The sequence below is a fragment of the Oncorhynchus keta genome, chromosome 10 (assembly GCF_023373465.1).
Source record: "Oncorhynchus keta strain PuntledgeMale-10-30-2019 chromosome 10, Oket_V2, whole genome shotgun sequence".
In the NCBI taxonomy this organism is placed as follows: Eukaryota; Metazoa; Chordata; class Actinopteri; order Salmoniformes; family Salmonidae; genus Oncorhynchus; species Oncorhynchus keta.
The window spans coordinates 708,214-733,973 of NC_068430.1; the positions used below are offsets into that span (position 1 = coordinate 708,214).

Here is a 25,760-nt window from a genome sequence, read left to right on the forward strand (position 1 = left end):
CAGGTCAGATCAGGGATATTGTCTCTGCGTATTGAAACAGGTCAGATCAGTGATATTGCCTCTGCGTATTGAAACAGGTCAGATCAGGGATATTGAAACAGGTCAGATCAGGGATATTGTCTCTGCGTATTGAAACAGGTCAGATCAGGGATATTGTCTCTGCGTATTGAAACAGGTCAGATCAGGGATATTGCCTCTGCGTATTGAAACAGGTCAGATCAGGGATATTGCCTCTGTGTATTGAAACAGGTCAGATCAGGGATATTGAAACAGGTCAGATCAGGGATATTGTCTCTGTGTATTGAAACAGGTCAGATCAGGGATATTGCCTCTGCGTATTGAAACAGGTCAGATCAGGGATATTGCCTCTGCGTATTGAAACAGGTCAGATCAGGGATATTGTCTCTGCGTATTGAAACAGGTCAGATCAGGGATATTGCCTCTGCGTATTGAAACAGGTCAGATCAGGGATATTGCCTCTGTGTATTGAAACAGGTCAGATCAGGGATATTGCCTCTGCGTATTGAAACAGGTCAGATCAGGGATATTGCCTCTGTGTATTGAAACAGGTCAGATCAGGGATATTGCCTCTGCGTATTGAAACAGGTCAGATCAGGGATATTGCCTCTGCGTATTGAAACAGGTCAGATCAGGGATATTGCCTCTGTGTATTGAAACAGGTCAGATCAGGGATATTGCCTCTGTGTATTGAAACAGGTCAGATCAGGGATATTGCCTCTGCGTATTGAAACAGGTCAGATCAGGGATATTGAAACAGGTCAGATCAGGGATATTGTCTCTGCGTATTGAAACAGGTCAGATCAGGGATATTGTCTCTGCGTATTGAAACAGGTCAGATCAGGGATATTGCCTCTGCGTATTGAAACAGGTCAGATCAGGGATATTGCCTCTGTGTATTGAAACAGGTCAGATCAGGGATATTGCCTCTGCGTATTGAAACAGGTCAGATCAGGGATATTGCCTCTGCGTATTGAAACAGGTCAGATCAGGGATATTGTCTCTGCGTATTGAAACAGGTCAGATCAGGGATATTGCCTCTGCGTATTGAAACAGGTCAGATCAGGGATATTGTCTCTGCGTATTGAAACAGGTCAGATCAGGGATATTGCCTCTGCGTATTGAAACAGGTCAGATCAGGGATATTGAAACAGGTCAGATCAGGGATATTGTCTCTGCGTATTGAAACAGGTCAGATCAGGGATATTGTCTCTGCGTATTGAAACAGGTCAGATCAGCGTATTGAAACAGGTCAGATCAGGGATATTGTCTCTGCGTATTGAAACAGGTCAGATCAGGGATATTGTCTCTGCGTATTGAAACAGGTCAGATCAGGGATATTGCCTCTGCGTATTGAAACAGGTCAGATCAGGGATATTGCCTCTGTGTATTGAAACAGGTCAGATCAGGGATATTGAAACAGGTCAGATCAGGGATATTGTCTCTGTGTATTGAAACAGGTCAGATCAGGGATATTGCCTCTGCGTATTGAAACAGGTCAGATCAGGGATATTGCCTCTGCGTATTGAAACAGGTCAGATCAGGGATATTGTCTCTGCGTATTGAAACAGGTCAGATCAGGGATATTGCCTCTGCGTATTGAAACAGGTCAGATCAGGGATATTGCCTCTGTGTATTGAAACAGGTCAGATCAGGGATATTGCCTCTGCGTATTGAAACAGGTCAGATCAGGGATATTGCCTCTGTGTATTGAAACAGGTCAGATCAGGGATATTGCCTCTGCGTATTGAAACAGGTCAGATCAGGGATATTGCCTCTGCGTATTGAAACAGGTCAGATCAGGGATATTGCCTCTGTGTATTGAAACAGGTCAGATCAGGGATATTGAAACAGGTCAGATCAGGGATATTGCCTCTGCGTATTGAAACAGGTCAGATCAGGGATATTGAAACAGGTCAGATCAGGGATATTGCCTCTGCGTATTGAAACAGGTCAGATCAGGGATATTGCCTCTGCGTATTGAAACAGGTCAGATCAGGGATATTGCCTCTGCGTATTGAAACAGGTCAGATCAGGGATATTGCCTCTGCGTATTGAAACAGGTCAGATCAGGGATATTGCCTCTGCGTATTGAAACAGGTCAGATCAGGGATATTGCCTCTGCGTATTGAAACAGGTCAGATCAGGGATATTGTCTCTGCGTATTGAAACAGGTCAGATCAGGGATATTGCCTCTGCGTATTGAAACAGGTCAGATCAGGGATATTGCCTCTGCGTATTGAAACAGGTCAGATCAGGGATATTGCCTCAGCGTATTGAAACAGGTCAGATCAGGGATATTGTCTCCGCGTATTGAAACAGGTCAGATCAGGGATATTGTCTCTGCGCATTGAAACAGGTCAGATCAGGGATATTGTCTCTGCGTATTGAAACAGGTCAGATCAGGGATATTGCCTCTGCGTATTGAAACAGGTCAGATCAGGGATATTGCCTCTGCGTATTGAAACAGGTCAGATCAGGATATTGCCTCTGCGTATTGAAACAGGTCAGATCAGGGATATTGCCTCTGCGTATTGAAACAGGTCAGATCAGGGATATTGCCTCTGCGTATTGAAACAGGTCAGATCAGAATATTGCCTCTGCGTATTGAAACAGGTCAGATCAGGGATATTGTCTCTGCGTATTGAAACAGGTCAGATCAGGGATATTGCCTCTGCGTATTGAAACAGGTCAGATCAGGGATATTGCCTCTGCGTATTGAAACAGGTCAGATCAGGGATATTGCCTCTGCGTATTGAAACAGGTCAGATCAGGGATATTGCCTCAGCGTATTGAAACAGGTCAGATCAGGGATATTGTCTCCGCGTATTGAAACAGGTCAGATCAGGGATATTGTCTCTGCGCATTGAAACAGGTCAGATCAGGGATATTGCCTCTGTGTATTGAAACAGGTCAGATCAGGGATATTGTCTCTGCGTATTGAAACAGGTCAGATCAGGGATATTGCCTCTGCGTATTGAAACAGGTCAGATCAGGGATATTGCCTCTGCGTATTGAAACAGGTCAGATCAGGGATATTGCCTCTGCGTATTGAAACAGGTCAGATCAGGGATATTGCCTCTGCATATTGAAACAGGTCAGATCAGGGATATTGCTTCTGTGTATTGAAACAGGTCAGATCAGGATATTGCCTCAGCGTATTGAAACAGGTCAGATCAGGGATATTGCCTCTGCATAGTGAAACAGGTCAGATCAGGGATATTGCCTCTGCGTATTGATACAGGTCAGATCAGGGATATTGTCTCTGTGTATTGAAACAGGTCAGATCAGGGATATTGTCTCTGTGTATTGAAACAGGTCAGATCAGGGTTATTGAAACAGGTCAGATCAGGGATATTGCCTCTGCGTATTGAAACAGGTCAGATCAGGGATATTGCCTCTGCGTATTGAAACAGGTCAGATCAGGGATATTGCCTCTGCATATTGAAACAGGTATTGTGGTGAAATGGAAGAGGAAAGCCTATGTAACTATTGTGAACTCGAATAAATAGAGAATGGAACTAATTGTATCCTCTACTGCCTTTTCTACCATGATATACACTAGCCCTTATTCCAGAAAGCACACCAGATATACCCTGGGATTATGTAGTGATGAGGACACAGACCACCAGATATACCCTGGGATTATGTAGTGATGAGGACACAGACCACCAGATATACCCTGGTATTATGTAGTTCAGCGATGAGGACACAGACCACCAGATATACCCTGGTATTATGTTGTTCAGCGATGAGGACACAGATCACCAGATATACCCTGGTATTATGTAGTGATGAGGACACAGACCACCAGATATACCCTGGTATTATGTTGTCCAGTGATGAGGACACAGACCACCAGATATACCCTGGTATTATGTTGTCCAGTGATGAGGACACAGATCACCAGATATACCCTGGTATTATGTAGTGATGAGGACACAGACCACCAGATATACCCTGGTATTATGTGGTTCAGTGATGAGGACACAGACCACCAGATATACCCTGGTATTATGTAGTGATGAGGACACAGACCACCAGATATACCCTGGTATTATGTGGTTCAGCGATGAGGACACAGACCACCAGATATACCCTGGTATTATGTTGTTCAGCGATGAGGACACAGATCACCAGATATACCCTGGTATTATGTAGTGATGAGGACACAGACCACCAGATATACCCTGGTATTATGTTGTCCAGTGATGAGGACACAGACCACCAGATATACCCTGGTATTATGTAGTGATGAGGACACAGACCACCAGATATACCCTGGTATTATGTAGCGATGAGGACACAGACATTTACATTTTACATTTAAGTCATTTAGCAGACGCTCTTATCCAGAGCGACTTACAAATTGGTGCATTCACCTTATGACATCCAGTGGAACAGCCACTTTACAATAGTACAGACCACCAGATATACCCTGGTATTATGTAGTGATGAGGACACAGATCACCAGATAAACCCTGGTATTATGTAGTGATGAGGACACAGACCACCAGATATACCCTGGTATTATGTGGTTCAGCGATGAGGACACAGACCACCAGATATACCCTGGTATTATGTAGTGATGAGGACACAGACCACCAGATATACCCTGGTATTATGTAGTGATGAGGACACAGACCACCAGATATACCCTGGTATTATGTGGTTCAGCGATGAGGACACAGACCACCAGATATACCCTGGTATTATGTAGTGATGAGGACACAGACCACCAGATATACCCTGGTATTATGTTGTTCAGCGATGAGGACACAGACCACCAGATATACCCTGGTATTATGTAGTGATGAGGACACAGACCACCAGATATACCCTGGTATTATGTTGTCCAGTGATGAGGACACAGACCACCAGATATACCCTGGTATTATGTAGTGATGAGGACACAGACCACCAGATATACCCTGGTATTATGTGGTTCAGCGATGAGGACACAGACCACCAGATATACCCTGGTATTATGTAGTGATGAGGACACAGACCACCAGATATACCCTGGTATTATGTTGTTCAGCGATGAGGACACAGACCACCAGATATACCCTGGTATTATGTAGTGATGAGGACACAGACCACCAGATATACCCTGGTATTATGTTGTCCAGTGATGAGGACACAGACCACCAGATATACCCTGGTATTATGTAGTGATGAGGACACAGACCACCAGATATACCCTGGTATTATGTGGTTCAGCGATGAGGACACAGACATTTACATTTTACATTTAAGTCATTTAGCAGACGCTCTTATCCAGAGCGACTTACAAATTGGTGCATTCACCTTATGACATCCAGTGGAACAGCCACTTTACAATAGTACAGACCACCAGATATACCCTGGTATTATGTAGTGATGAGGCACAGATCACCAGATAAACCCTGGTATTATGTAGTGATGAGGACACAGACCACCAGATATACCCTGGTATTATGTGGTTCAGCGATGAGGACACAGACCACCAGATATACCCTGGTATTATGTAGTGATGAGGACACAGACCACCAGATATACCCTGGTATTATGTAGTGATGAGGACACAGACCACCAGATATACCCTGGTATTATGTGGTTCAGCGATGAGGACACAGACCACCAGATATACCCTGGTATTATGTAGTGATGAGGACACAGACCACCAGATATACCCTGGTATTATGTAGTGATGAGGACACAGACCACCAGATATACCCTGGTATTATGTAGTGATGAGGACACAGACCACCAGATATACCCTGGTATTATGTAGTGATGAGGACACAGACCACCAGATATACCCTGGTATTATGTAGTGATGAGGACACAGACCACCAGATATACCCTGGTATTATGTAGTGATGAGGACACAGACCACCAGATATACCCTGGTATTATGTTGTTCAGCGATGAGGAGAAACTGAAATGTTTTTTTGTCCATTTGGGTATTTCTAAAAATGTACAAAAAGGAATCAAAGAAAAAAAGAGCAAACTATAATTAAATAGTAAAAATATTTATCTTCTGTGTGCTAAATGGTACGTGTGTATAGTTGAACTCGGAAGTTTACATACACCTTAGCCAAATACATTTAAACTCAGTTTTTCACAATTCCTGACATTTAGTTAAAGGAAAAAAATCCCTGTTTTAGGTCAGTTAGGATCCCCAGTTTATTTTAAGAATGTGAAATGTCAGAATAATAGTCGAGAGAATTGTTTATTTCAGCTTTTATTTCTTTCATCACATTCCCAGTGGGCCAGAAGTTTACATACAGTCAATTTGTAATTGGTAGCATTGCCTTAATTCTTTTTGACTTGGGTCATATGTTTCGGGTAGCCTTCCACAAGCATCCCACAAAAAGTTGGGTGAATTTTGGCCCATTCCTCCTGACAGAGCTGGTGTAACTGAGTCAGGTTTGTAGGCCTCCTTGCTCACACACACTTTTTCAGTTCTGCCCACAAATGTTCTGTAGGGTTGAGGTCAGGGCTTTGTGATGGCCACTCCAATACCTTGACTTTGTTGTCCTTAAGCCGTTTTGCCACAACTTTGGAAGTATGCTTGGGGTCATTGTCTATTTGGAAGACCCATTTGTGACCAAGTTTTAACTTTCTGACTGATGTCTTGAGATGTTGCTTCAATATATCCATATAATTTTCCTACCTCATGATGCCATTTAATTTGTGAAGTGCACCAGTCCCTCCTGCAGCAAAGCACCCCCACAACATGATGCTGCCACCCCCGTGCTTCACGGTTGGGATGGTGTTCTTCGGCTTGCAAGCCTCCCCCTTTTTTCCTCCAAACATAACGATGGTCATTATGGCCAAACAGTTATATTTTGTTTCATAAGACCAGACGACATTTCTCCAAAAGGTACCATCTTTGTCCCCATGTGCAGTTGCAAACTGTAGTCTGGCGTTTTTATGGTGGTTTTGGAGCAGTGGCTTCTTCCTTGCTGAGCGGCCTTTCAGGTTATGGTTTACAACCAAAGTACTTTCATCTCTAGGAGACAGAACGCGTCTCCTTCCTGAGTGGTATGACGGCTGCGTGGTCCCATGGTGTTTATACTTGCGTACTATTGTTTGTACATATGAACGTGGTACCTTCAGGTATTTGGAAATTGCTCCCAAGGATGAACCAAACTTGTGGAGGTCTTGGCTGATTTATTTTGATTTTCCCATGATGTCAAGCAAAGAGGCACTGAGTTTGAAGGTAGGCCTTGAAATACACCCACAGGTACACCTCAATTGACTCAAATTATGTCCATTATTCTATCAGAAGCTTCTAAAGCCATGACATAATTTTCTGGAATTTTCCAAGCTGTTTAAAGGCACAGTCAACTTAGTGTATGTAAACCTCTGATCCACTGGAATTGTGATACAGGGAATTATAAGTGAAATAATCTGTCTGTAAACAAGTGTTGGAAAAATTACTTGTGTCCTGCACAAAGTGGATGTCCTAACCGACTTGCCAAAACTATAGTTTGTTAACAAGAAATGTGTGGAGTGGTTGAAAAACAAGTTTTAGTGACTCCAATTTGAGTGTATGTAAACTTCCGACTTCAACTGTATGTTTATAAGTATATATACAGTGTGTATATGTGCATGTATATTATTTTACTGTTCTAGGGATATAATTATTGTTTGGATAACCTTATTTACTGTTATGTATTGATTTTTACCTTAAATTTGTTTCACTCTTAACGTGATACGCAATTACAGAAAACACCAGAAGAAGAATTATCATTGAATTACCACAGTGAATTATTGTAATGTTTGTTTATGTGTCAATTAATCCCATAAGGAATGGGTTGCCAATTGGTGATTTGTCACGAAAATAACATTTATTTCAACATATCAGTTTTCCTCAACTGTTGAACAACACTGAATCTCAACAGTCTGCCTCTACAACGATATATTCTGCTCCCCTCGCTCCTTTAACTCTTTCACGTGCCTCCGTGTAGGAGACCTGCTGTATAGCCCTGACCCCCCGTGTAGGAGACCTGCTGTATAGCCCTGACCCCCCGTGTAGGAGACCTGCTGTATAGCCCTGACCCTCCGTGTAGGAGACCTGCTGTATAGCCCTGACCCTCCGTGTAGGAGACCTGCTGTATAGCCCTGACCCCCCGTGTAGGAGATCTGCTGTATAGCCCTGACCCCCGTGTAGGAGATCTGCTGTATAGCCCTGACCCTCCGTGTAGGAGACCTCTTGTATAGCCCTGACCCCCCGTGTAGGAGACCTGCTGTATAGCCCTGACCCCCATGTAGGAGACCTGCTGTATAGCCCTGACCCCCGTGTAGGAGATCTGCTGTATAGCCCTGACCCTCCGTGTAGGAGACCTCTTGTATAGCCCTGACCCCCCGTGTAGGAGACCTGCTGTATAGCTCTGACCCCCCGTGTAGGAGACCTGCTGTATAGCCCTGACCCTCCGTGTAGGAGACCTGCTGTATAGCCCTGACCCTCCGTGTAGGAGACCTGTTGTATAGCCCTGACCCTCCGTGTAGGAGACCTGTTGTATAGCCCTGACCCTCCGTGTAGGAGACCTGTTGTATAACCCTGACCCTCCGTGTAGGAGACCTGTTGTATAACCCTGACCCTCCGTGTAGGAGACCTCTTGTATAGCCCTGACCCCCCGTGTAGGAGACCTGTTGTATAGCCCTGACCCCCGTGTAGGAGACCTGTTGTATAGCCCTGACCCCCCGTGTAGGAGACCTGTTGTATAGCCCTGACCCTCCGTGTAGGAGACCTGTTGTATAGCCCTGACCCCCGTGTAGGAGACCTGTTGTATAGCCCTGACCCTCCGTGTAGGAGACCTGCTGTATAGCCCTGACCCTCCGTGTAGGAGACCTGTTGTATAGCCCTGACCCTCCATGTAGGAGACCTGTTGTATAGCCCTGACCCTCCGTGTAGGAGACCTGTTGTATAGCCCTGACCCCCCGTGTAGGAGACCTGTTGTATAGCCCTGACCCTCCGTGTAGGAGACCTCTTGTATAGCCCTGACCCTCCGTGTAGGAGACCTGCTGTATAGCCCTGACCCTCCGTGTAGGAGACCTGTTGTATAGCCCTGACCCTCCGTGTAGGATACCTGCTGTATAGCCCTGACCCCCGTGTAGGAGACCTGTTGTATAGCCCTGACCCCCCGTGTAGGAGACCTGTTGTATAGCCCTGACCCTCCGTGTAGGAGACCTGTTGTATAACCCTGACCCTCCGTGAAGGGAGACCTGTTGTATAGCCCTGACCCTCCGTGTAGGAGACCTGTTGTATAGCCCTGACCCTCCGTGTAGGAGACCTGTTGTATAACCCTGACCCTCCGTGTAGGAGACCTGCTGTATAACCCTGACCCTCCGTGTAGGAGACCTGCTGTATAACCCTGACCCTCCGTGTAGGAGACCTGCTGTATAACCCTGACCCTCCGTGTAGGAGACCTGCTGTATAGCCCTGACCCTCCGTGTAGGAGACCTGTTGTATAGCCCTGACCCTCCGTGTAGGAGACCTGTTGTATAGCCCTGACCCTCCGTGTAGGAGACCTGTTGTATAGCCCTGACCCCCCGTGTAGGAGACCTGCTGTATAGCCCTGACCCTCCGTGTAGGAGACCTGCTGTATAGCCCTGACCCTCCGTGTAGGAGACCTGCTGTATAGCCCTGACCCTCCGTGTAGGAGACCTGTTGTATAACCCTGACCCTCCGTGTAGGAGACCTGCTGTATAACCCTGACCCTCCGTGTAGGAGACCTGCTGTATAACCCTGACCCTCCGTGTAGGAGACCTGCTGTATAACCCTGACCCTCCGTGTAGGAGACCTGCTGTATAGCCCTGACCCTCCGTGTAGGAGACCTGCTGTATAGCCCTGACCCTCCGTGTAGGAGACCTCTTGTATAGCCCTGACCCCCCGTGTAGGAGACCTGTTGTATAACCCTGACCCTCCGTGTAGGAGACCTCTTGTATAACCCCGACCCTCCGTGTAGGAGACCTGCTGTATAGCCCTGACCCTCCGTGTAGGAGACCTGCTGTATAGCCCTGACCCTCCGTGTAGGAGACCTCTTGTATAGCCCTGACCCCCATGTAGGAGACCTGCTGTATAGCCCTGACCCTCCGTGTAGGAGACCTGTTGTATAGCCCTGACCCTCCGTGTAGGAGACCTGTTGTATAGCCCTGACCCTCCGTGTAGGGAGACCTGTTGTATAGCCCTGACCCTCCGTGTAGGAGACCTGTTGTATAACCCTGACCCTCCGTGTAGGAGACCTGTTGTATAGCCCTGACCCTCCGTGTAGGAGACATGTTGTATAACCCTGACCCTCCGTGTAGGAGACCTGTTGTATAGCCCTGACCCTCCGTGTAGGAGACCTGTTGTATGTTTAGTTGGTGGTGGTAATGCACCTTAAAGTGCCATTAAAAAAGTGGCAGCTGTAAGTGGTGGTCTTGTCATTAAATCCATCTGTAAGTAGTTGATCTGAGCGTATTGCTTTTGAATATTTCACATAAATATAATGGCTGTAAACACAAATATAATGGCTGTAAACACAAATAAAATGGCTGTAAACACAAATATAATGGCTGTAAACACAAATATAATGGCTGTAAACACAAATATAATGGCTGTAAACACAAATATAATGGCTGTAAACACAAATATAATGGCTGTAAACACAAATATAAACAAAAACAGTTCTGTTCACTGCAGGGGTTGTCCCAGGGGGCATTTAAACATTCTTAACATTCAACACACAAGTTCTCTGCAAGCTTCAAATTTCAGACATCATTTACAGAAAATTGTGGAATGGAAAGACGCTTCACTTAATCCAGAATGTCCTTCGCATAATTGATTTGATCGAGCTGAAATAAGGACACGACGCAGTGTTGCCATGTTGCAGCTCTGACACTAAAGGGAGCACTCGCACAACAAATCATAGTCAAGCTTTTTGTTTCAGCACTTCCACATCTTCAGTAACACACAGTTGACGCTCTCTGAATCTTACCAACAATGGAAGGTCAAAATTGTGTGTATTCAATTCAATTTAAACTGTATTACCAAATACAGCATATGACCATTCTCTTTCAATAAAGTTATTGTATTTCCCAAGACAACAATTACAAAAAAAACTAAATTACAAACTCTAAATGAAATGCAGACTTCATAAATTAATATTTAGCTACATGTAGGCTAATTGTTTATAGAAAAAGGTGACAAGAGGATATGAGTGAGTCATACATGTTGATTTTGAAATAATGGAACATTATCTGAGGGCAAGGGGGGACTGCGGTTTCCACTAGTCACCACAGCCACAAAATCTAAATTGGCTATATTGTTTTAAAAAATAATGAAAACTAAAATGAGCTTTTTGGTCATAATTTAAGGTTAGCAATGTGGTTTAAGGGGAGGTTTATAATCACATTTGGGATGGCAGGTAGCGTTGGGGCAGGTTAGAGAGTTGGGCCAGTAACCGAAAGGTTATCGGATCAAATCCCTTTGCTGACAAGGTAAAAATTTGAAAAAGGCAGTTATTTAACCTACTGTTCCCCGGTTGGCCGTCATTGTAAATAAGATTTGTTCTTAATTAACTAACTTAAATGAAGGTCACGTTTGAAAACCTTTGTGGCTGTGGTAATTAGTGACGCTAGCCAGGACTATCTGGGATGGGTGCTATGACGTACACACTCATCTTCTCGCGATACTTAATAGTCGCAGTCGATGTTATAAGCCGGTTGCGTATCCCGGTCCTGTCGTTCGTCCTCAGTGTAGGATAACGAAGCATTATCGTTATATATTTACACTGAAACAGCGTTAAGATCTTGCCAAGTTATATTTTAATTTATATAATCATTCGTGAGAGGGTGACCCGAAACACACCGAGCGAGGTAAGCAAACGAAAACAAGCCATTCGTCTTTAATTTATCCGGTTTCGTTAGTTACCGTGCCCGGTATGCTAGTTAGTGGGGTTAACCTTGCATGGCAATCCGGTCAAATGTTAACGTTACATCACGTTCACGGATGTACGTTTCTTATCCGCGAGGAAGTATGTAGCGAATGAATGTATAGAGCAACGGAATAATTCAGTTCCAGTTCTAACCGGTGCCGATCATTATGTTGTCCGTGTTATCCGGGATTCTTCGGACGACCACAACCGTTCCGGACCATGCTTAGCTTGCTAGTTCATTTAGCTCATGTGAAAATATATTTTTATGAATCTTTTATTATTTTATAATGTAAAAAAAAAATACTATTTTAGCTAATGTGATTAATTGGGTAACATGCTGCCTGGACCGGGCGTTTGTGTATTTTGTCTCCACACCAGACGCGATCAAAACCAACTCTTCATTTGGGGCGAAAACTATTGAACAAGTCATTTAGCTACGCAGACGCTCTTTGCAGTGATTAAATAACATGTAAATGTATTTTGTAAGGGAAAAATAAAACTGTGTGGTCAACATGCGAGTTATGACATCTAAAATGTAAGTGTAGCTACTTAACCCGGTAGATATGAAATGTTTCCCTTGACTTGATTCACAACTCACTGCTGGTATTTTAGACTCACTTGACTTAATTTACACCGCAATGTAATTTAACCTAAATATTTTTTAAATGTCAAATGTTTTTTCCTTGATTTAAAAAAAAAACAATCATATGGACTGGAAGGCAGGACGAACTAATTTTCACTTCACTCGTTAAAATCTAAATAAATCGGCACGTTTTTTGGCTCTGTCGGTAGTTTAGACTTTAAAAATAAAAAAATAAAATCTGCAATATGTAACTACTTGGACGACCAGACGAAATTCCCATAGATCATTCTCATTGAGTCTAAGAAGCGGTAGATGTGTTCTGTGTGCTATTTCTATTCTTTCCGTTTCGTTGGTCTCTTACATTAGGTTTTGTACACAAGCTGAAAATACAATATTTTAGGGTGTAAAGGGATTATTATCAATCACATGTGTCAGTTGTTCATATTAATTTTAGATTCAAACAAATTATACACCTGTCCAACAAGTCAGTTTGTCAAATTTCTGCCCTGCTACAGCTGCCCTGGGTCAACTGTAAGTGCTGTTATTGTGAAGTGGCATTGTCAAGCATCAATAATGGCACAACCACGAAGGCCACGCAAGCTCACACAATGGGAGTGCCGAGTGCTGAAGCTTGTAAAAAAAGTCTGTCCTTGGTTGCTACACTTATTTGAATGACTGCAAGCCAGGCCTAATTGCCCAACATCCGTGCCTGACCTCACTAATGCTCTAGCTCCATTCAGCTACAAATGTTCCAACGTCTAGTGGAAGTCCTTCCCAGAAGAGTGGATGCTGTTATGGCAGCAAAGGGGAGACTAACTCCATATTAATGTGTATAGTTTTGGAAAAATGAGTAAAGCTGTAATTAACTGGTTAAAATATCTCAAACACAATTTCAGCTGGAGGCTGTTTACAGAGCTTCATTAGTGTCTGTGAGCTACCTGAATGTTTACCCTCTCTACTGGAACAATACGGTCCTAGACGAGACTGCTTTTTCAAGGTTTCCTTCTCCCTCCCAACTGTACCAACAGTGTTTCCAAGAAAGGGAGGCTGTCTAGGAAAATGTGGGCTATATTGGTTGGGCTCTAAAAGAAATGTTGTCAATCCTAATCGTCACCTTTTTGTTTCCCCTCAAGGCTTTGACAATCACTGTAAGGATGGAGACTTTAACTCGCCGCTGCCCGTTCCTGTCCCGCGTGCCCCAGACCTTCCTCCAGCAGGCCCGGAAATCCCTGGTGGTCTATGCCCAGAAATGTCCTGTGATGATGAACCTGGCCTCTAAGCCTCTGGCCCGCTCTCTCTGCTCCTCCTCAGCTAGCTTCCAGAAGGCTGAGGACAACGTGACTTCAGCCCAGACACCAGGTGAGGGGCGTGGATATCAATCTAACACTGAACCTTGCTGGGTTATGTAGAGGCAGGAGTTTTCATGGTGGTCAGATTACACGATCAGGGGAAAACTCTTGCCCAGGAGGGACATGGGTTTTTGTCTTCTGTGGCGTTACAACAGTCTATAGGAGTACAGTTATATCTCATGGCAAGAAACTCTCGATTCCAATAACCAACTCGTCAAAAGCTGTAATTATTTAAATCCGCTGTGTGTTGCTCTTCATCTCCTTACCCTAGTGTCTTTTGTTCTTTTTTTTTAGGAGCCAATGGGGGCACTACCACCAAGTTGCCTCAGAGCCACCCCATGCCCCCCTCTGGCCAGGCCTCGGGGTCCTCCAAGTGCCCCTTCCTGGCGGCTGAGATGGGCAGCGGTGTGGTGCGCCAGGCCAGCCTCCAGCTGCAGGAGGACGTGCAGGAGGTCCGCACCATCCAGAAAGGTAAACGAGGGGTTAAACCACCTGGAGTCATATTCCCTTTTGCTGGATCATAGGCTTTAGTAATACAGGTTAAGGCTCTGAATTAAACGTCTACTTTATTATTCAGAGGTACATAACAGTCCTAATAACCTGGAGGCTGATATTATTTGACCAATACAGATGTAGGTCATTTAAAGCCATACAAAATAAATACTGTTTTTTTTTTTCAGCGTATTTTTTGAATGTCCTTCCTCATCGGGTTATTCTGCCTATTACATTGACATTACTGTTAAGTCCATAGCACAGTTCATTTATAAACACTATATATTCACAAGGATGTGGACATCCCTTCAAATGAGTGGATTTGGCTATTTCAGCCACACCTGTTAGTGACAGATGTATAACATCTAGCACACAGCCATGCAATCGCCATAGCATAACATTGCCAGTAGAATGGCTTTACTGAAGAGCTCGAGGACTTTCAACACGGTACTGTCCTAGAATGCCACCTTTCCAACAAGTTGTGGAAATGTCTAGGAGCAACAACTGCTCCGCCACAAAGTGGTAGGCCACACGAGCTCACAGAACAGGACCACCGACTGCTGTAGCGAGTAAACATCGCTTGTCCTCACTGAGTTCTCAACTGTCTCTGGCAGCAAAGTCGGCACAGAACTGTTCGTTGAGAGCTTCATGAAATGGGTTTCCATGGCCGAGCAACCTAAAATCACCATGGGCAATGCCAAGCGTTGGCTGGAGAGGTGTAAAGCTCGCCGCCATTGGACTCTGGAGCAGTGGAAACGCATTCTCAGGAGTGATGAATCACTCTTCACCAGTCCTGACAGACCAATCTGGGTTTGGCGGAGACCTGCCAAACGCTACCTGTCCGACTGCATAGTGCCAACTGTAAAGTTTGGCGGAGGAGGAATAATGGTCTGGGGCTGTTTTTCATGGTTCGGGCCCCTTAGTTCAGTGAAGGGAAATCCTAAAGCTACAGCATGTCATTCTGAGATCTGTGTGGAAGAACTCGACTGGCCTGCACAGAGCCCCTGACCTCAACCCCATCGAACACCTTTAGGATGAATTTGAACAGCTGTCCAGGCTGACTTGGCCAACATCAGTGCCTGAACTCACTAATAGTCTACAGGTACTTGGAACATTGCTTCCATTCAGGTACAAACATCCTAGAAGAAAGCTGTTATAACAGCTGGAGGCTGTTATGGCAGTAAAGGGGGGCAACTCCATATTAAAGCCTTCCCTGGAGGCTGTTATAGCACCAAGGGAGGGGGACCAACTCCATATTAAAGCCTTCCCTGGGACTGGCTGTTATAGCACCAAGGGAGGGGACCAACTCCATATTAAAGCCTTCCCTGGAGGCTGTTATAGCACCAAGGGAGGGGGACCAACTCCATATTAAAGCCTTCCCTGAGGACTGGAGGCTGTTGTAGCACCAAAGGGGGGGGCAACTCCATATGAATGCTCATGATTTTAGAATGAGATGTCTGACGAGCTTATACTTTTTGTCATGGAGGGTACATCTATGGTCTAGCCGTGACCTTGTCTGTCAGATCCAGCCCATTAGAAATAACAAAATAAACTTAGTCTTTATTCAGTCATCGCTAATCACGGTGTTTCTCCAGATGTGACTCCAGCCCAGGTCCTGGCCAGCTCTTCTGGTGCGGTCAACAATCTGATGAAGAAGCTACTGAAGCAACGTCCAACCCAACTGCTGCAGGAGAACATGCCCAGCTGTGAGTCACCGAGATCGGCCCGTTCAAACTGTTATCGTCCCCGTGGGGGAAAGTTAATTGTGCAGCCTGAAACATACCGGGCTGTTTTTTCATAGGACTTGTATTGTGTCTCTTGAAGAAAACAATTGGTTTATGTTTATGGTTCCTTTTTCCAACGACGATGTTAACCATTCTTGTCAGCGTTGGTCTTTTTCTTTATATCGCCTCGCTCGTTGAACGGGTTGCGATCGATGTCATGGCGACGTGACGTTGCGTTTCATTTCACGTTCACGAAGTCAGCAGCTCACCATAATCATTACCCTTTTTTAAGAATAAAAATGTGTCTTCCATTTATGGTGATTTTAAAGTGTTGAGCAAAAATGTTTAGATTTGTTCTAGTTATTATTAATGTTAGCTATCAAACTACATCTTTGTCTCTGAAAAGTTGCTTTTAGTTGCCTGGCTTGCTAGATTGACATAAATCCTAAATACATTTTAAAGATTTACATACTTTTGGTGTAAAAAAAAAAAAAAAATCATGTAATGTTTTTATTTTGGACCAGGCTGATGACATGTTAATACAGACAGACGGCTGTTTTTGTGTTTGTACTTTTTCATAATGACAATATGTTAATTTAATTAGAGCTGGGAAGTTAAAAGGTGAGGCATTATACTGAGGGGTTGGCAGGACTTTTAAATTACCCCAATCATGGCCGGGTTGGTTGGAGGAAATAAAACCAGAGCCTTTGTCGTCGGCCTCGCAGATATAAAGTTGACGGGATACTTAAGTTGTTTCGAAATGTTCAATTTTTGCTGAAACAGGAAACTATCTTTTACCTTGTAATCATGTTTCCTTCCTCTCCCTGCAGTCTCTAACTTCCGCTACGATGAGTTCTTTGAGAGGAAGATTGAGGAGAAGAAGAGTGACCACACGTACCGTGTCTTTAAAACGGTTAACCGGCGAGCCACAGACTTCCCCATGGGTGACGACTACACCGATTCCCTTAGCGGCAGGAGAGACGTGTCTGTGTGGTGCTCCAATGACTACCTGGGCATGAGCAGACACCCGCGGGTCGTCAACTCCATCACGTAAGTAGCCGGACAACTGGCGATGAGTTTGGTAGTTGGACGGATCGATAAATGAGGTGAACAGACTGGTGGTTTTGATGGGCTGTGTTTAGTAGAACACACAGTAGGAAAACTCATTTGAAACACACAAATTGCATTTTTCTTTCCCCCAGATTAGTAATTGGCAACCTCCCTCATTTCATTCAATTTCAGAACATTTCATTCAATTTCAGAGCATTTTTTTTTTCTCGCTTAATTGATCCCTGAGGGGAGATGCAAGACCAGACGCTGTTTCACTGTTCCCCCTGAGGACCAATCAAATATCTCTTGGGTTATATGTAGATACCCACAAAGGGCGATCTGTTCATGACTCCGTGAAGGTGTGAGCTTGTTAATTGGCTTGTTTACCCGTGGTGTTGCCAGACGTTGGGGTGATCGTGGTATCCGGGGGTGATCGTGGTATCCGGGGGTGATCGTGGTATCCGGGGGTGATCGTGGTATCCGGGGGTGATCGTGGTATCCGGGGGTGATCGTGGTATCCGGGGGTGATCGTGGTATCCGGGGGCAGCTGTTTACTTTACCCACTGTTGTTTCCAGGGAGACGTTGCGTAAGCACGGCAGTGGGGCTGGAGGAACCAGGAACATCTCTGGGACCAGTAAGTTCCACGTGGAGCTGGAACAGGAACTAGCAGACCTCCACAGGAAGGACGCTGCACTCCTCTTCACTTCCTGCTTCGTAGCCAATGACTCCACCTTGTTCACCCTGGCCAAGATGATGCCAGGTAACCCCCATTACTCACCTGCTCTTGCACCATAAACTGTACTTCCAGATAACAATGGGCTAGTTAATGTTTTTTTTTTTTGTGTCGCCCAGGTGAGCAGAGTTTGTACATTTGAGAGTTAATCTGGATCATGGTACCGAACAGCCTGTTTATTCTCTCTCCAGGCTGTGAGATCTACTCTGATGCAGGGAATCACGCCTCCATGATCCAGGGCATCAGGAACAGTGGAGCCAGGAAGTTCATCTTCCGTCACAATGACCCCGAACACTTGAGAGAGCTGCTGCTGAAATCAGACCCTTCCTCTCCAAAGATCGTGGCCTTCGAGACGGTCCACTCCATGGATGGTGAGTGTAGTTCTTGTAATGTGCCCCGAAGGGTACCCTATTCCCTATATAGTGCCCTACTTCTGCCCCCATAGATCTCTGGTCAAAAGTAGTGCATTACATGTGTTCCAAATGTCAGCCTATATAACTTTTTTTTTGGGGGGGGGGGGACCTGACCTGACCAAACTAACATAGGAATGGGTTATGTAGATCTCTTTCTAATTGAAAGCAAGTCTAAGAAGTGGTAGACTATTATGTCTGTATTGTTCACCAGCTGAAAATACAATATTTTTGTATATTTTTTTAGCTGTGTGTGTGTGTGTATATATTTTAAGACTAAAACTTCCCCTCAAATAGGGTCTCAAATGAACACTGCCTTGTTTAGATAATGTTGATCTATACTTTCCAACCTCTATGAAACAGATGATATGATATTAATCGTTTATTTCTTAAAGGAGCGGTGTGTCCTACTGTAATCTTGTTTAAAATGCCTCCTGTTGAAATATAATATCTTGTCTTAAAGGAGCGGTGTGTCCTACTCTAATCTTGTTTAAAATGCCTCCTGTTGAAATATAATATCTTGTCTTAAAGGAGCGGTGTGTCCTACTGTAATCTTGTTTAAAATGCCTCCTGTTGAAATATAATATCTTGTCTTAAAGGAGCGGTGTGTCCTACTGTAATCTTGTTTAAAATGCCTCCTGTTGAAATATAATATCTTGTCTTAAAGGAGCGGTGTGTCCTACTGTAATCTTGTTTAAAATGCCTCCTGTTGAAATATAATATCTTGTCTTAAAGGAGCGGTGTGTCCTACTGTAATCTTGTTTAAAATGCCTCCTGTTGAAATATAATATCTTGTCTTAAAGGAGCGGTGTGTCCTACTCTAATCTTGTTTAAAATGCCTCCTGTTGAAATATAATATCTTGTCTTAAAGGAGCGGTGTGTCCTACTCTAATCTTGTTTAAAATGCCTCCTGTTGAAATATAATATCTTGTCTTAAAGGAGCGGTGTGTCCTACTGTAATCTTGTTTAAAATGCCTCCTGTTGAAATATAATATCTTGTCTTAAAGGAGCGGTGTGTCCTACTGTAATCTTGTTTAAAATGCCTCCTGTTGAAATATAATATCTTGTCTTAAAGGAGCGGTGTGTCCTCTGGATGAGTTGTGTGATGTGGCCCATGAGTTTGGAGCCATCACGTTTGTAGACGAGGTGCACGCGGTGGGGCTGTACGGCGCCAGGGGAGGAGGTATCGGGGAGCGAGACGGCATCATGCACAAGATGGACATCATCTCCGGAACACTGGGTCAGTACTCAAATAATTCCCTGTGCTTTTTTGCTTGTTATGTTTAAACCTTCAAGGCCATTGACTTGGCTTTACAAATCAGGGATGTGATTTGTCTTGAGAAATTAGGAATTCATGCTTTGTCCTCCATTCAGTTCTAGTTGAAAACTGCCCCGTCTCCTAGACAACTTCCAGATTTGTCCATGTTCCATTCACATCGCTGAACCAGTCTTTGTTTATCTGAAACCCTGAGACTAAGCAGATGTCTGGGCTCGAATACAGGTGGTTGAGGTTGTTGCTTAACCCTCCTTGGGGCACTGGAGAAACAGGAACTAGGATCTGTTCACGACCTGTTGCTAGGAGACCACGGTGCTTCTTAAATTTCCTCTAAGCCTGGGGACTGCTGAGAGACCAATCATCACACACACTGGGACAATCTGGAGAGGTGCTTTGTCTGTTAGAATAGAAGCAAGTCAAGATGACCAGACAGAACAGCTGGTGAACACCACGCTGGGGGCTTTCTAAAGGACTAGAAAGTCTCCTTTAACGCCCCCCCCCCCCCAAAACGTGTTTAATTTGTTATTTTGTTCTAATTAGTGTTATTGCTATTTTCTTCCAGGCAAGGCGTATGGCTGTGTTGGAGGCTACATCGCCAGTACCGATGCCCTGGTGGACACGGTGCGTAGTTACGCTGCAGGCTTCATATTCACCACGTCTCTGCCTCCCATGCTGCTGGCGGGCGCCCGCGAGTCCATCCAGACCCTTAAAGGGGAGGAGGGCCGCGCCCTCCGGAGGAAACACCAGCGCAACGTCAAGCTGCTGAGACAGATGCTCATGGACTCCGGACTGCCCGTCGTCCACTGTCCCTCTCACATCATCCCTGTCAGGGTGAGAATCACTACATCTTATGGTTCAGCACTATAGCGTGAATTACATTTTCAAAGCAATGTTTCCCCTTTCATTGAGACTCACGGTAAACGCTGCTTTTTCTCTCAGCTCAATCAGAAATTACCTTTAAATGTAATGTGCGTTGAATTAATACAATCAAGCCCTTAATCTTCCCAAATGAGACTGACCAGGTGAATTCAGGTGAAAGATATGATCCCTTATTGATGTTACCTGTTAAATCCACTTCAGTGTAGATGAAGGGGAGGAGACGGGTTAAAGAAGGATTTAAAAGCCTTGAGACAATTGAGACATGGATTGTGTATATGTGCCATTCAGAGGGTGAATGGGTAAGACAATATATTGAAGTGCCTTTGAACAGGGTATGGTAGTAGGTGCCTTTGAACAGGGTATGGTAGTAGGTGCCTTTGAACAGGGTGTGGTAGTAGGTGCCTTTGAACAGGGTGTGGTAGTAGGTGCCTTTGAACCGGGTGTGGCAGTAGGTGCCTTTGAACCGGGTATGGTAGTAGGTGCCTTTGAACAGGGTGTGGCAGTAGGTGCCTTTGAACCGGGTGTGGCAGTAGGTGCCTTTGAACCGGTGTGGCAGTAGGTGCCTTTGAACTGGGTGTGGTAGTAGGTGCCTTTGAACCGGGTGTGGCAGTTGCCTGAACCGGGTGTGGCAGTAGGTGCCTTTGAACCGGGTGTGGCAGTAGGTGCCTTTGAACCGGGTGTGGCAGTAGGTGCCTTTGAACCGGTGTGGCAGTAGGTGCCTTTGAACCGCAGTAGGTGCCTGAACCGGGTGTGGCAGTAGGTGCCTTTGAACCGGGTGTGGCAGTAGGTGCCTTTGAACCGGGTGTGGCAGTAGGTGCCTTTGAACCGGACAGTAGGTGCCAACCGGGTGGGTAGTAGGTGCCTTTGAACCGGGTGAACTGTAGGTGCCTTTGAACAGGGGTCTGGTAGTAGGTGCCTTTGAACAGGGGTCTGGTAGTAGGTGCCTTTGAACAGGGTGTGGTAGTAGGTGCCCTGGTTTGTGTAGAGAACTGCACCGTTGCTGGGTTTTTCAAGCTCAACAGCTCCTGGTGTTTAGACTAGTCCACCACCCAAAGGACATCAGCCAACTGGACACGAATGAACTGTGGGAAGCGTTGGAGTCAACATGGCCCAACATCCCTGTAGGACGCTTTCGACACCTTGTAGAGTCCGTGCCCCGAAGAATTGAGGTTCTGAAGGCAAAAGGATGGGGGGGATCATGGCTTTACTAGAGCCCAGAGTTATCCCTGACTAGAGCCCAGAGTTATCCCTGACTAGAGCCCAGAGTTATCCCTGACTAGAGCCCAGAGTTATCCCTGACTAGAGCCCAGAGTTGTCCCTGACTAGAGCCCAGAGTTGTCCCTGACTAGAGCCCAGAGTTGTCCCTGACTAGAGCCCAGAGTTGTCCCTGACTAGAGCCCAGAGTTGTCCCGGACCAGAACTCCTGGCCCTGCATATTCTCACACCTAGAGAGCATAGTGTTCTCCATCAGCCTTGTCACTGTTTATTGACAACCTCGACCTGAAACACCATTATTATTATTATTAATGTTGCTAGACCTCAACATTGTCACTAAGGACGTGGTCTCACATGGACGGGTTGACTTATTGCAGGTGTCCGACGCGGAGAAGAACACGGAGGTCTCTGACGTCATGATGAGTCGTTACAACATCTACGTCCAGGCCATCAACTACCCCACGGTGGCCAGGGGGGAGGAGCTTCTTCGCATCGCCCCCACGCCGCACCACACCCCTCAGATGATGATGGACTTTGTCGGTAAGAGACATGTTCGGTCTAGCTGGCAAGTAAACAGGAAGTGACTGCGGTCAATGGTTTCTCAAAACGTTGTTTTTGTTGTGAACCTCTAGCCGTGTTCAGTACTATAAAACTGAAGGGAATGTTTTGGGGGGGGTCAATGGATCAACTCCCACTTTAACACCATGTTTATCCAGACATACAACTAAAGTATATTACTGTGGCTGGACAAATAATATTTGTTTGACCCTGTGACGACCCCGGTAGTAAAAGAGAAACTTGATGTTTTGTAAAACCCCTTGGTGGTTTTCAGTAAGCATGAAACCTACTGAAATAGCCAAGTACATCCTCCTTTAAAAACAATATTGTCCCCCCCCCCTCTTTCAGAGAAGTTGGTTCAGACGTGGAAGGAGTCCGGTCTACCTCTGAAGTCCCAATCTTCAGCAGGGTGTAACTTCTGTCGGCAGCCGCTGCACTTTGAGCTGATGACCGAGGGAGAACAGTCGTACTTCAGAGGCCTGAGCCACCTCATCTCGGCTCACGCATGATGACACCTGGGAATACACGAAACCCCATTCCTCCGTCACGGTCACTGGCACCTTTTTTTTATTACCTTGCTAGTGCGCTATTTTATCCACCACGGGGCCGTAGTAGGGCTCTCGTCAAAAGTAGCACACTAACGAGGGAAGAGGGTACCGTTTGTGACGTCATAGACTGTATATTTGTATTTTAAAGTGTCATAACTTATTATTGAGTATTCCATGGGCACTAGATTGTCAAAATAAATATAACTTTAATGCTTTCCTGTTGTGTTATTGTCACGTTCACTTGGTCACATTTTTAAGGTTGTTTGGTTTGAACATGAAGTCCACAACCAATAGTGTCTATATATACTTATTGATGATGCTTAACCAGAGTACCAGTCTTAGTACATTAGTGCCAACTCCTTGGCACTGAATTTGTCCGTCTAATGCATTGGTCAAAATGCCAATTTAGTGAGGAAAAACATGAATTGGACTGCCTGTCTAAATGCATCCGATGAAAGAAACATTTTTAGTCAAACTGGTGTAGAGTAACAGTGAAATGCTTACTTACGAGACCTTCCCAACAATGCAGAGAGAAACTAGAGCAATAATCAATTAAACCACGTAATGATACACATTGTGTAATAACTCGGCTATATGGAAGGGATAGGAGTACTGAGTTGGGTTGCTAGATCGAATCCCCGAGCTGATAATCTGTCATTTTGCCCCTGAACAAGGCAGTTAACCCACCATTGTAAATAAGAATTTATTCTTAACTGACTAGCCTCGTTAAAGGGTCAATGCAGATAGTCCCGGTAAGACTGTGTACTCTGTCTACATTGTTCTCTTGCTTTGTGTAAATATAACAGTTTGATTTTGTTATATAAAATATAATCTGACATGGAATAAATATACTGCTGAAAAAAATAAAGGGAACACTTAAACAACACAATGTAACTCCAAGTCAATCACACTTCTGTGAAATCAAACTGTCCACTTAGGAAGCAACACTGATTGACTTCACATGCTGTTGTGCAAATGGAATAGACAACAGGTGGAAATTATAGGCATTTAGCAAGACACCCCCAATAAAGGAGTGGTTCTGCAGGTGGGGACCAGACCACTTCTCAGTTCCTATGCTTCCTGGCTGATGTTTTGGTCACTTTTGAATGCTGGCGGTGCTTTCGCTCTAGTGGTAGCATGAGACGGAGTCTACAACCCACACAAGTGGCTCAGGTAGTGCAGCTCATCCAGGATGGTACATCAATGCGAGCTGTGGAAAGGTTTGCTGTGTCATTGTGTTGAAGTGTTCCCTTAAATTTTTGAGCAATCTATAAACATTAACATGTGAAATTCATGAACATAAGATTCAACAGACAAAACTGAACAAGTTCCACAGACATGTGACTAACAGAAATGGAATAATGTGTCACTGAGCAAAGGGGGGTCAACATCAAAAGTAACAGTCAGTATCTGGTGTGGCCACCAGCTGCATCTCCTCATGGACTGCACCAGATCTTGCTATGAGATGTTACTCCACCAAGGCACCTGCAAGTTCCCGGACATTTCTGAATGGCCCTAGCCCTCACCCTCCATTCCAACAGGTCCCAGACGTGCTCAATGGGACTGAGATCCGGGCTCTTCACTGGCCATGGCAGAACACTGACATTCCTGTCTTGCAGGAAATCCCGCACAGAACGAGCAGTATGGCTGGTGGCATTGTCATGCTGGAGGGTCATGTCAGGATGAGCCTCACAGGAAGAGGATGTCTTCCCTGTAACGCACAGCGTTGAGATTGCCTGCAATGACAACAAGCTCAGTCCGATGATGCTGTGACACACCGCCCCAGACCATGACGGACCCTCCACCTCCAAATCAATCCCGCTCCAGAGCACAGGCCTTGGTGTAACGCCCATTCCTTTGACGATAAACGCGAATCCGACCATCACCCCTGGTGAGACAAAACCGCGATTCATCAGCGAAGAGCACTTTTTTCCAGTCCTGTCTGGTCCAGCGATGGTGGGTTTGTGCCCATAGGCGACGTTGTTGCCGGTGATGTCTGGTGAGGACCTGCCTTACAACAGGCCTACAAGCCCTCAGTCCAGCCTTTCTCAGCCTATTGTGGACAGTCTGAGCACTGATGGACGAGGTGCACGCGGTGGGGCTGTACGGCGCCAGGGGAGGAGGTATCGGGGAGCGAGACGGCATCATGCACAAGATGGACATCATCTCTGGAACACTGGGTCAGTACTCAAATAACAAGCAAAAAAGCCCCAGGGAATTATGTTTAAACCTTCAAGGCCATTGACTTGGCTTTACAAATCAGGGATGTGATTTGTCCTGAAAAATTAGGAATTCATGCTTTGTCCTCCATTCAGTTCTAGTTGAAAACTGCCCCGTCTCCTAGACAACTTCCAGATTTGTCCATATTCCATTCACATCGCTGAACCAGTCTTTGTTTATCTGAAACCCTGAGACGAAGCAGATGTCTGGGCTCGAATACAGGTGGTTGAGGTTGTTGCTTAACCCTCCTTGGGGCACTGGAGAAACAGGAACTAGGATCTGTTCACGACCTGTTGCTAGGAGACCACGGTGCTTCTTAAATTTCCTCTAAGCCTGGGGACTGCTGAGAGACCAATCATCACACACACTGGGACAATCTGGAGAGGTGCTTTGTCTGTTAGAATAGAAGCAAGTCAAGATGACCAGACAGAACAGCTGGTGAACACCACGCTGGGGGCTTTCTAAAGGACTAGACTGTGTCACGACCGTCATCTAAATAATTGGACCAAGGCGCAGCGTGAGTAGAGTTCCAAAACAACAAAGATATAACGATCGTGAAATACATAACGCACATAGGCACTCATACAAAACAATACCCCGAGGTATTCTCTATGTATTCTCCAACTCTCTATGGTCAGGGCGTGACAGTACCCCCCTCTCTCTATGGTCAGGGCGTGACAGTACCCCCCCCAAAAGGTGCAGACTCCGACCACAAAACCTGAAACTAGATGGGGAGGGTTAGGGTGGGAAACTAGCGTCGGTGGCAGCTCCGGTGCAGGACGCAGGACCCGC

General features: G+C 45.3%; 1 protein-coding gene and 3 long non-coding RNA genes across 8 annotated transcripts; 3 read left to right on the forward strand and 1 right to left on the reverse strand.

The window, feature by feature from the left end:
* Positions 1-334: 334 nt before the first annotated feature.
* Positions 335-1,853, forward strand: LOC127932669 (uncharacterized). Its single transcript, XR_008146324.1, has 3 exons — positions 335-717; positions 853-963; positions 1,590-1,853. It is a non-coding gene; the product is annotated as an uncharacterized LOC127932669 (long non-coding RNA).
* Positions 1,854-8,052: 6,199 nt separating this feature from the next.
* Positions 8,053-10,033, reverse strand: LOC127932670 (uncharacterized). 2 transcript variants are annotated; one of them, XR_008146326.1, is made up of 3 exons: positions 9,986-10,033; positions 9,578-9,679; positions 8,053-8,120 (listed from the first exon to the last, which is right to left on the reverse strand). It is a non-coding gene; the product is annotated as an uncharacterized LOC127932670 (long non-coding RNA). The 2 variants fall into 2 exon arrangements; XR_008146325.1 differs by lacking the exon at positions 9,986-10,033 and adding an exon at positions 9,816-9,863.
* A 1,669-nt stretch (positions 10,034-11,702) lies between these two features.
* LOC118378657 (5-aminolevulinate synthase, non-specific, mitochondrial-like) lies at positions 11,703-22,963 on the forward strand. The gene is made up of 11 exons (XM_052526162.1): positions 11,703-11,871; positions 13,647-13,872; positions 14,157-14,333; positions 15,950-16,060; positions 16,909-17,128; positions 17,705-17,889; positions 18,054-18,233; positions 19,348-19,512; positions 20,111-20,379; positions 22,020-22,182; positions 22,549-22,963. The coding sequence occupies exons 2-11, from the start codon at positions 13,668-13,670 to the stop codon at positions 22,707-22,709; spliced, it is 1,836 nt and encodes a 611-aa protein (XP_052382122.1). The 5' UTR covers positions 11,703-11,871; positions 13,647-13,667; the 3' UTR covers positions 22,710-22,963.
* Positions 20,619-22,013, forward strand: LOC127931999 (uncharacterized). Of its 4 annotated transcripts, XR_008143471.1 has the most exons (5): positions 20,619-20,744; positions 20,799-20,960; positions 21,063-21,116; positions 21,188-21,241; positions 21,368-22,013. It is a non-coding gene; the product is annotated as an uncharacterized LOC127931999 (long non-coding RNA). The 4 variants fall into 4 exon arrangements; XR_008143469.1 differs by having other exon boundaries at positions 20,619-20,960; XR_008143472.1 differs by having other exon boundaries at positions 20,619-20,960; positions 21,395-22,013.
* Positions 22,964-25,760: the final 2,797 nt, after the last annotated feature.

Excerpts from the sequence above, each read along its gene's own strand:
- LOC118378657 (XM_052526162.1), top strand. The coding sequence starts at position 13,668 with ATGGAGACTTTAACTCGCCGCTGCCCGTTCCTGTCCCGCGTGCCCCAG. Across the intron at positions 17,890-18,053 it reads CCTGGCCAAGATGATGCCAG|GCTGTGAGATCTACTCTGAT; the intron begins GTAACCCCCATT and ends TTCTCTCTCCAG. Across the intron at positions 22,183-22,548 it reads GATGATGATGGACTTTGTCG|AGAAGTTGGTTCAGACGTGG; the intron begins GTAAGAGACATG and ends CCCCTCTTTCAG.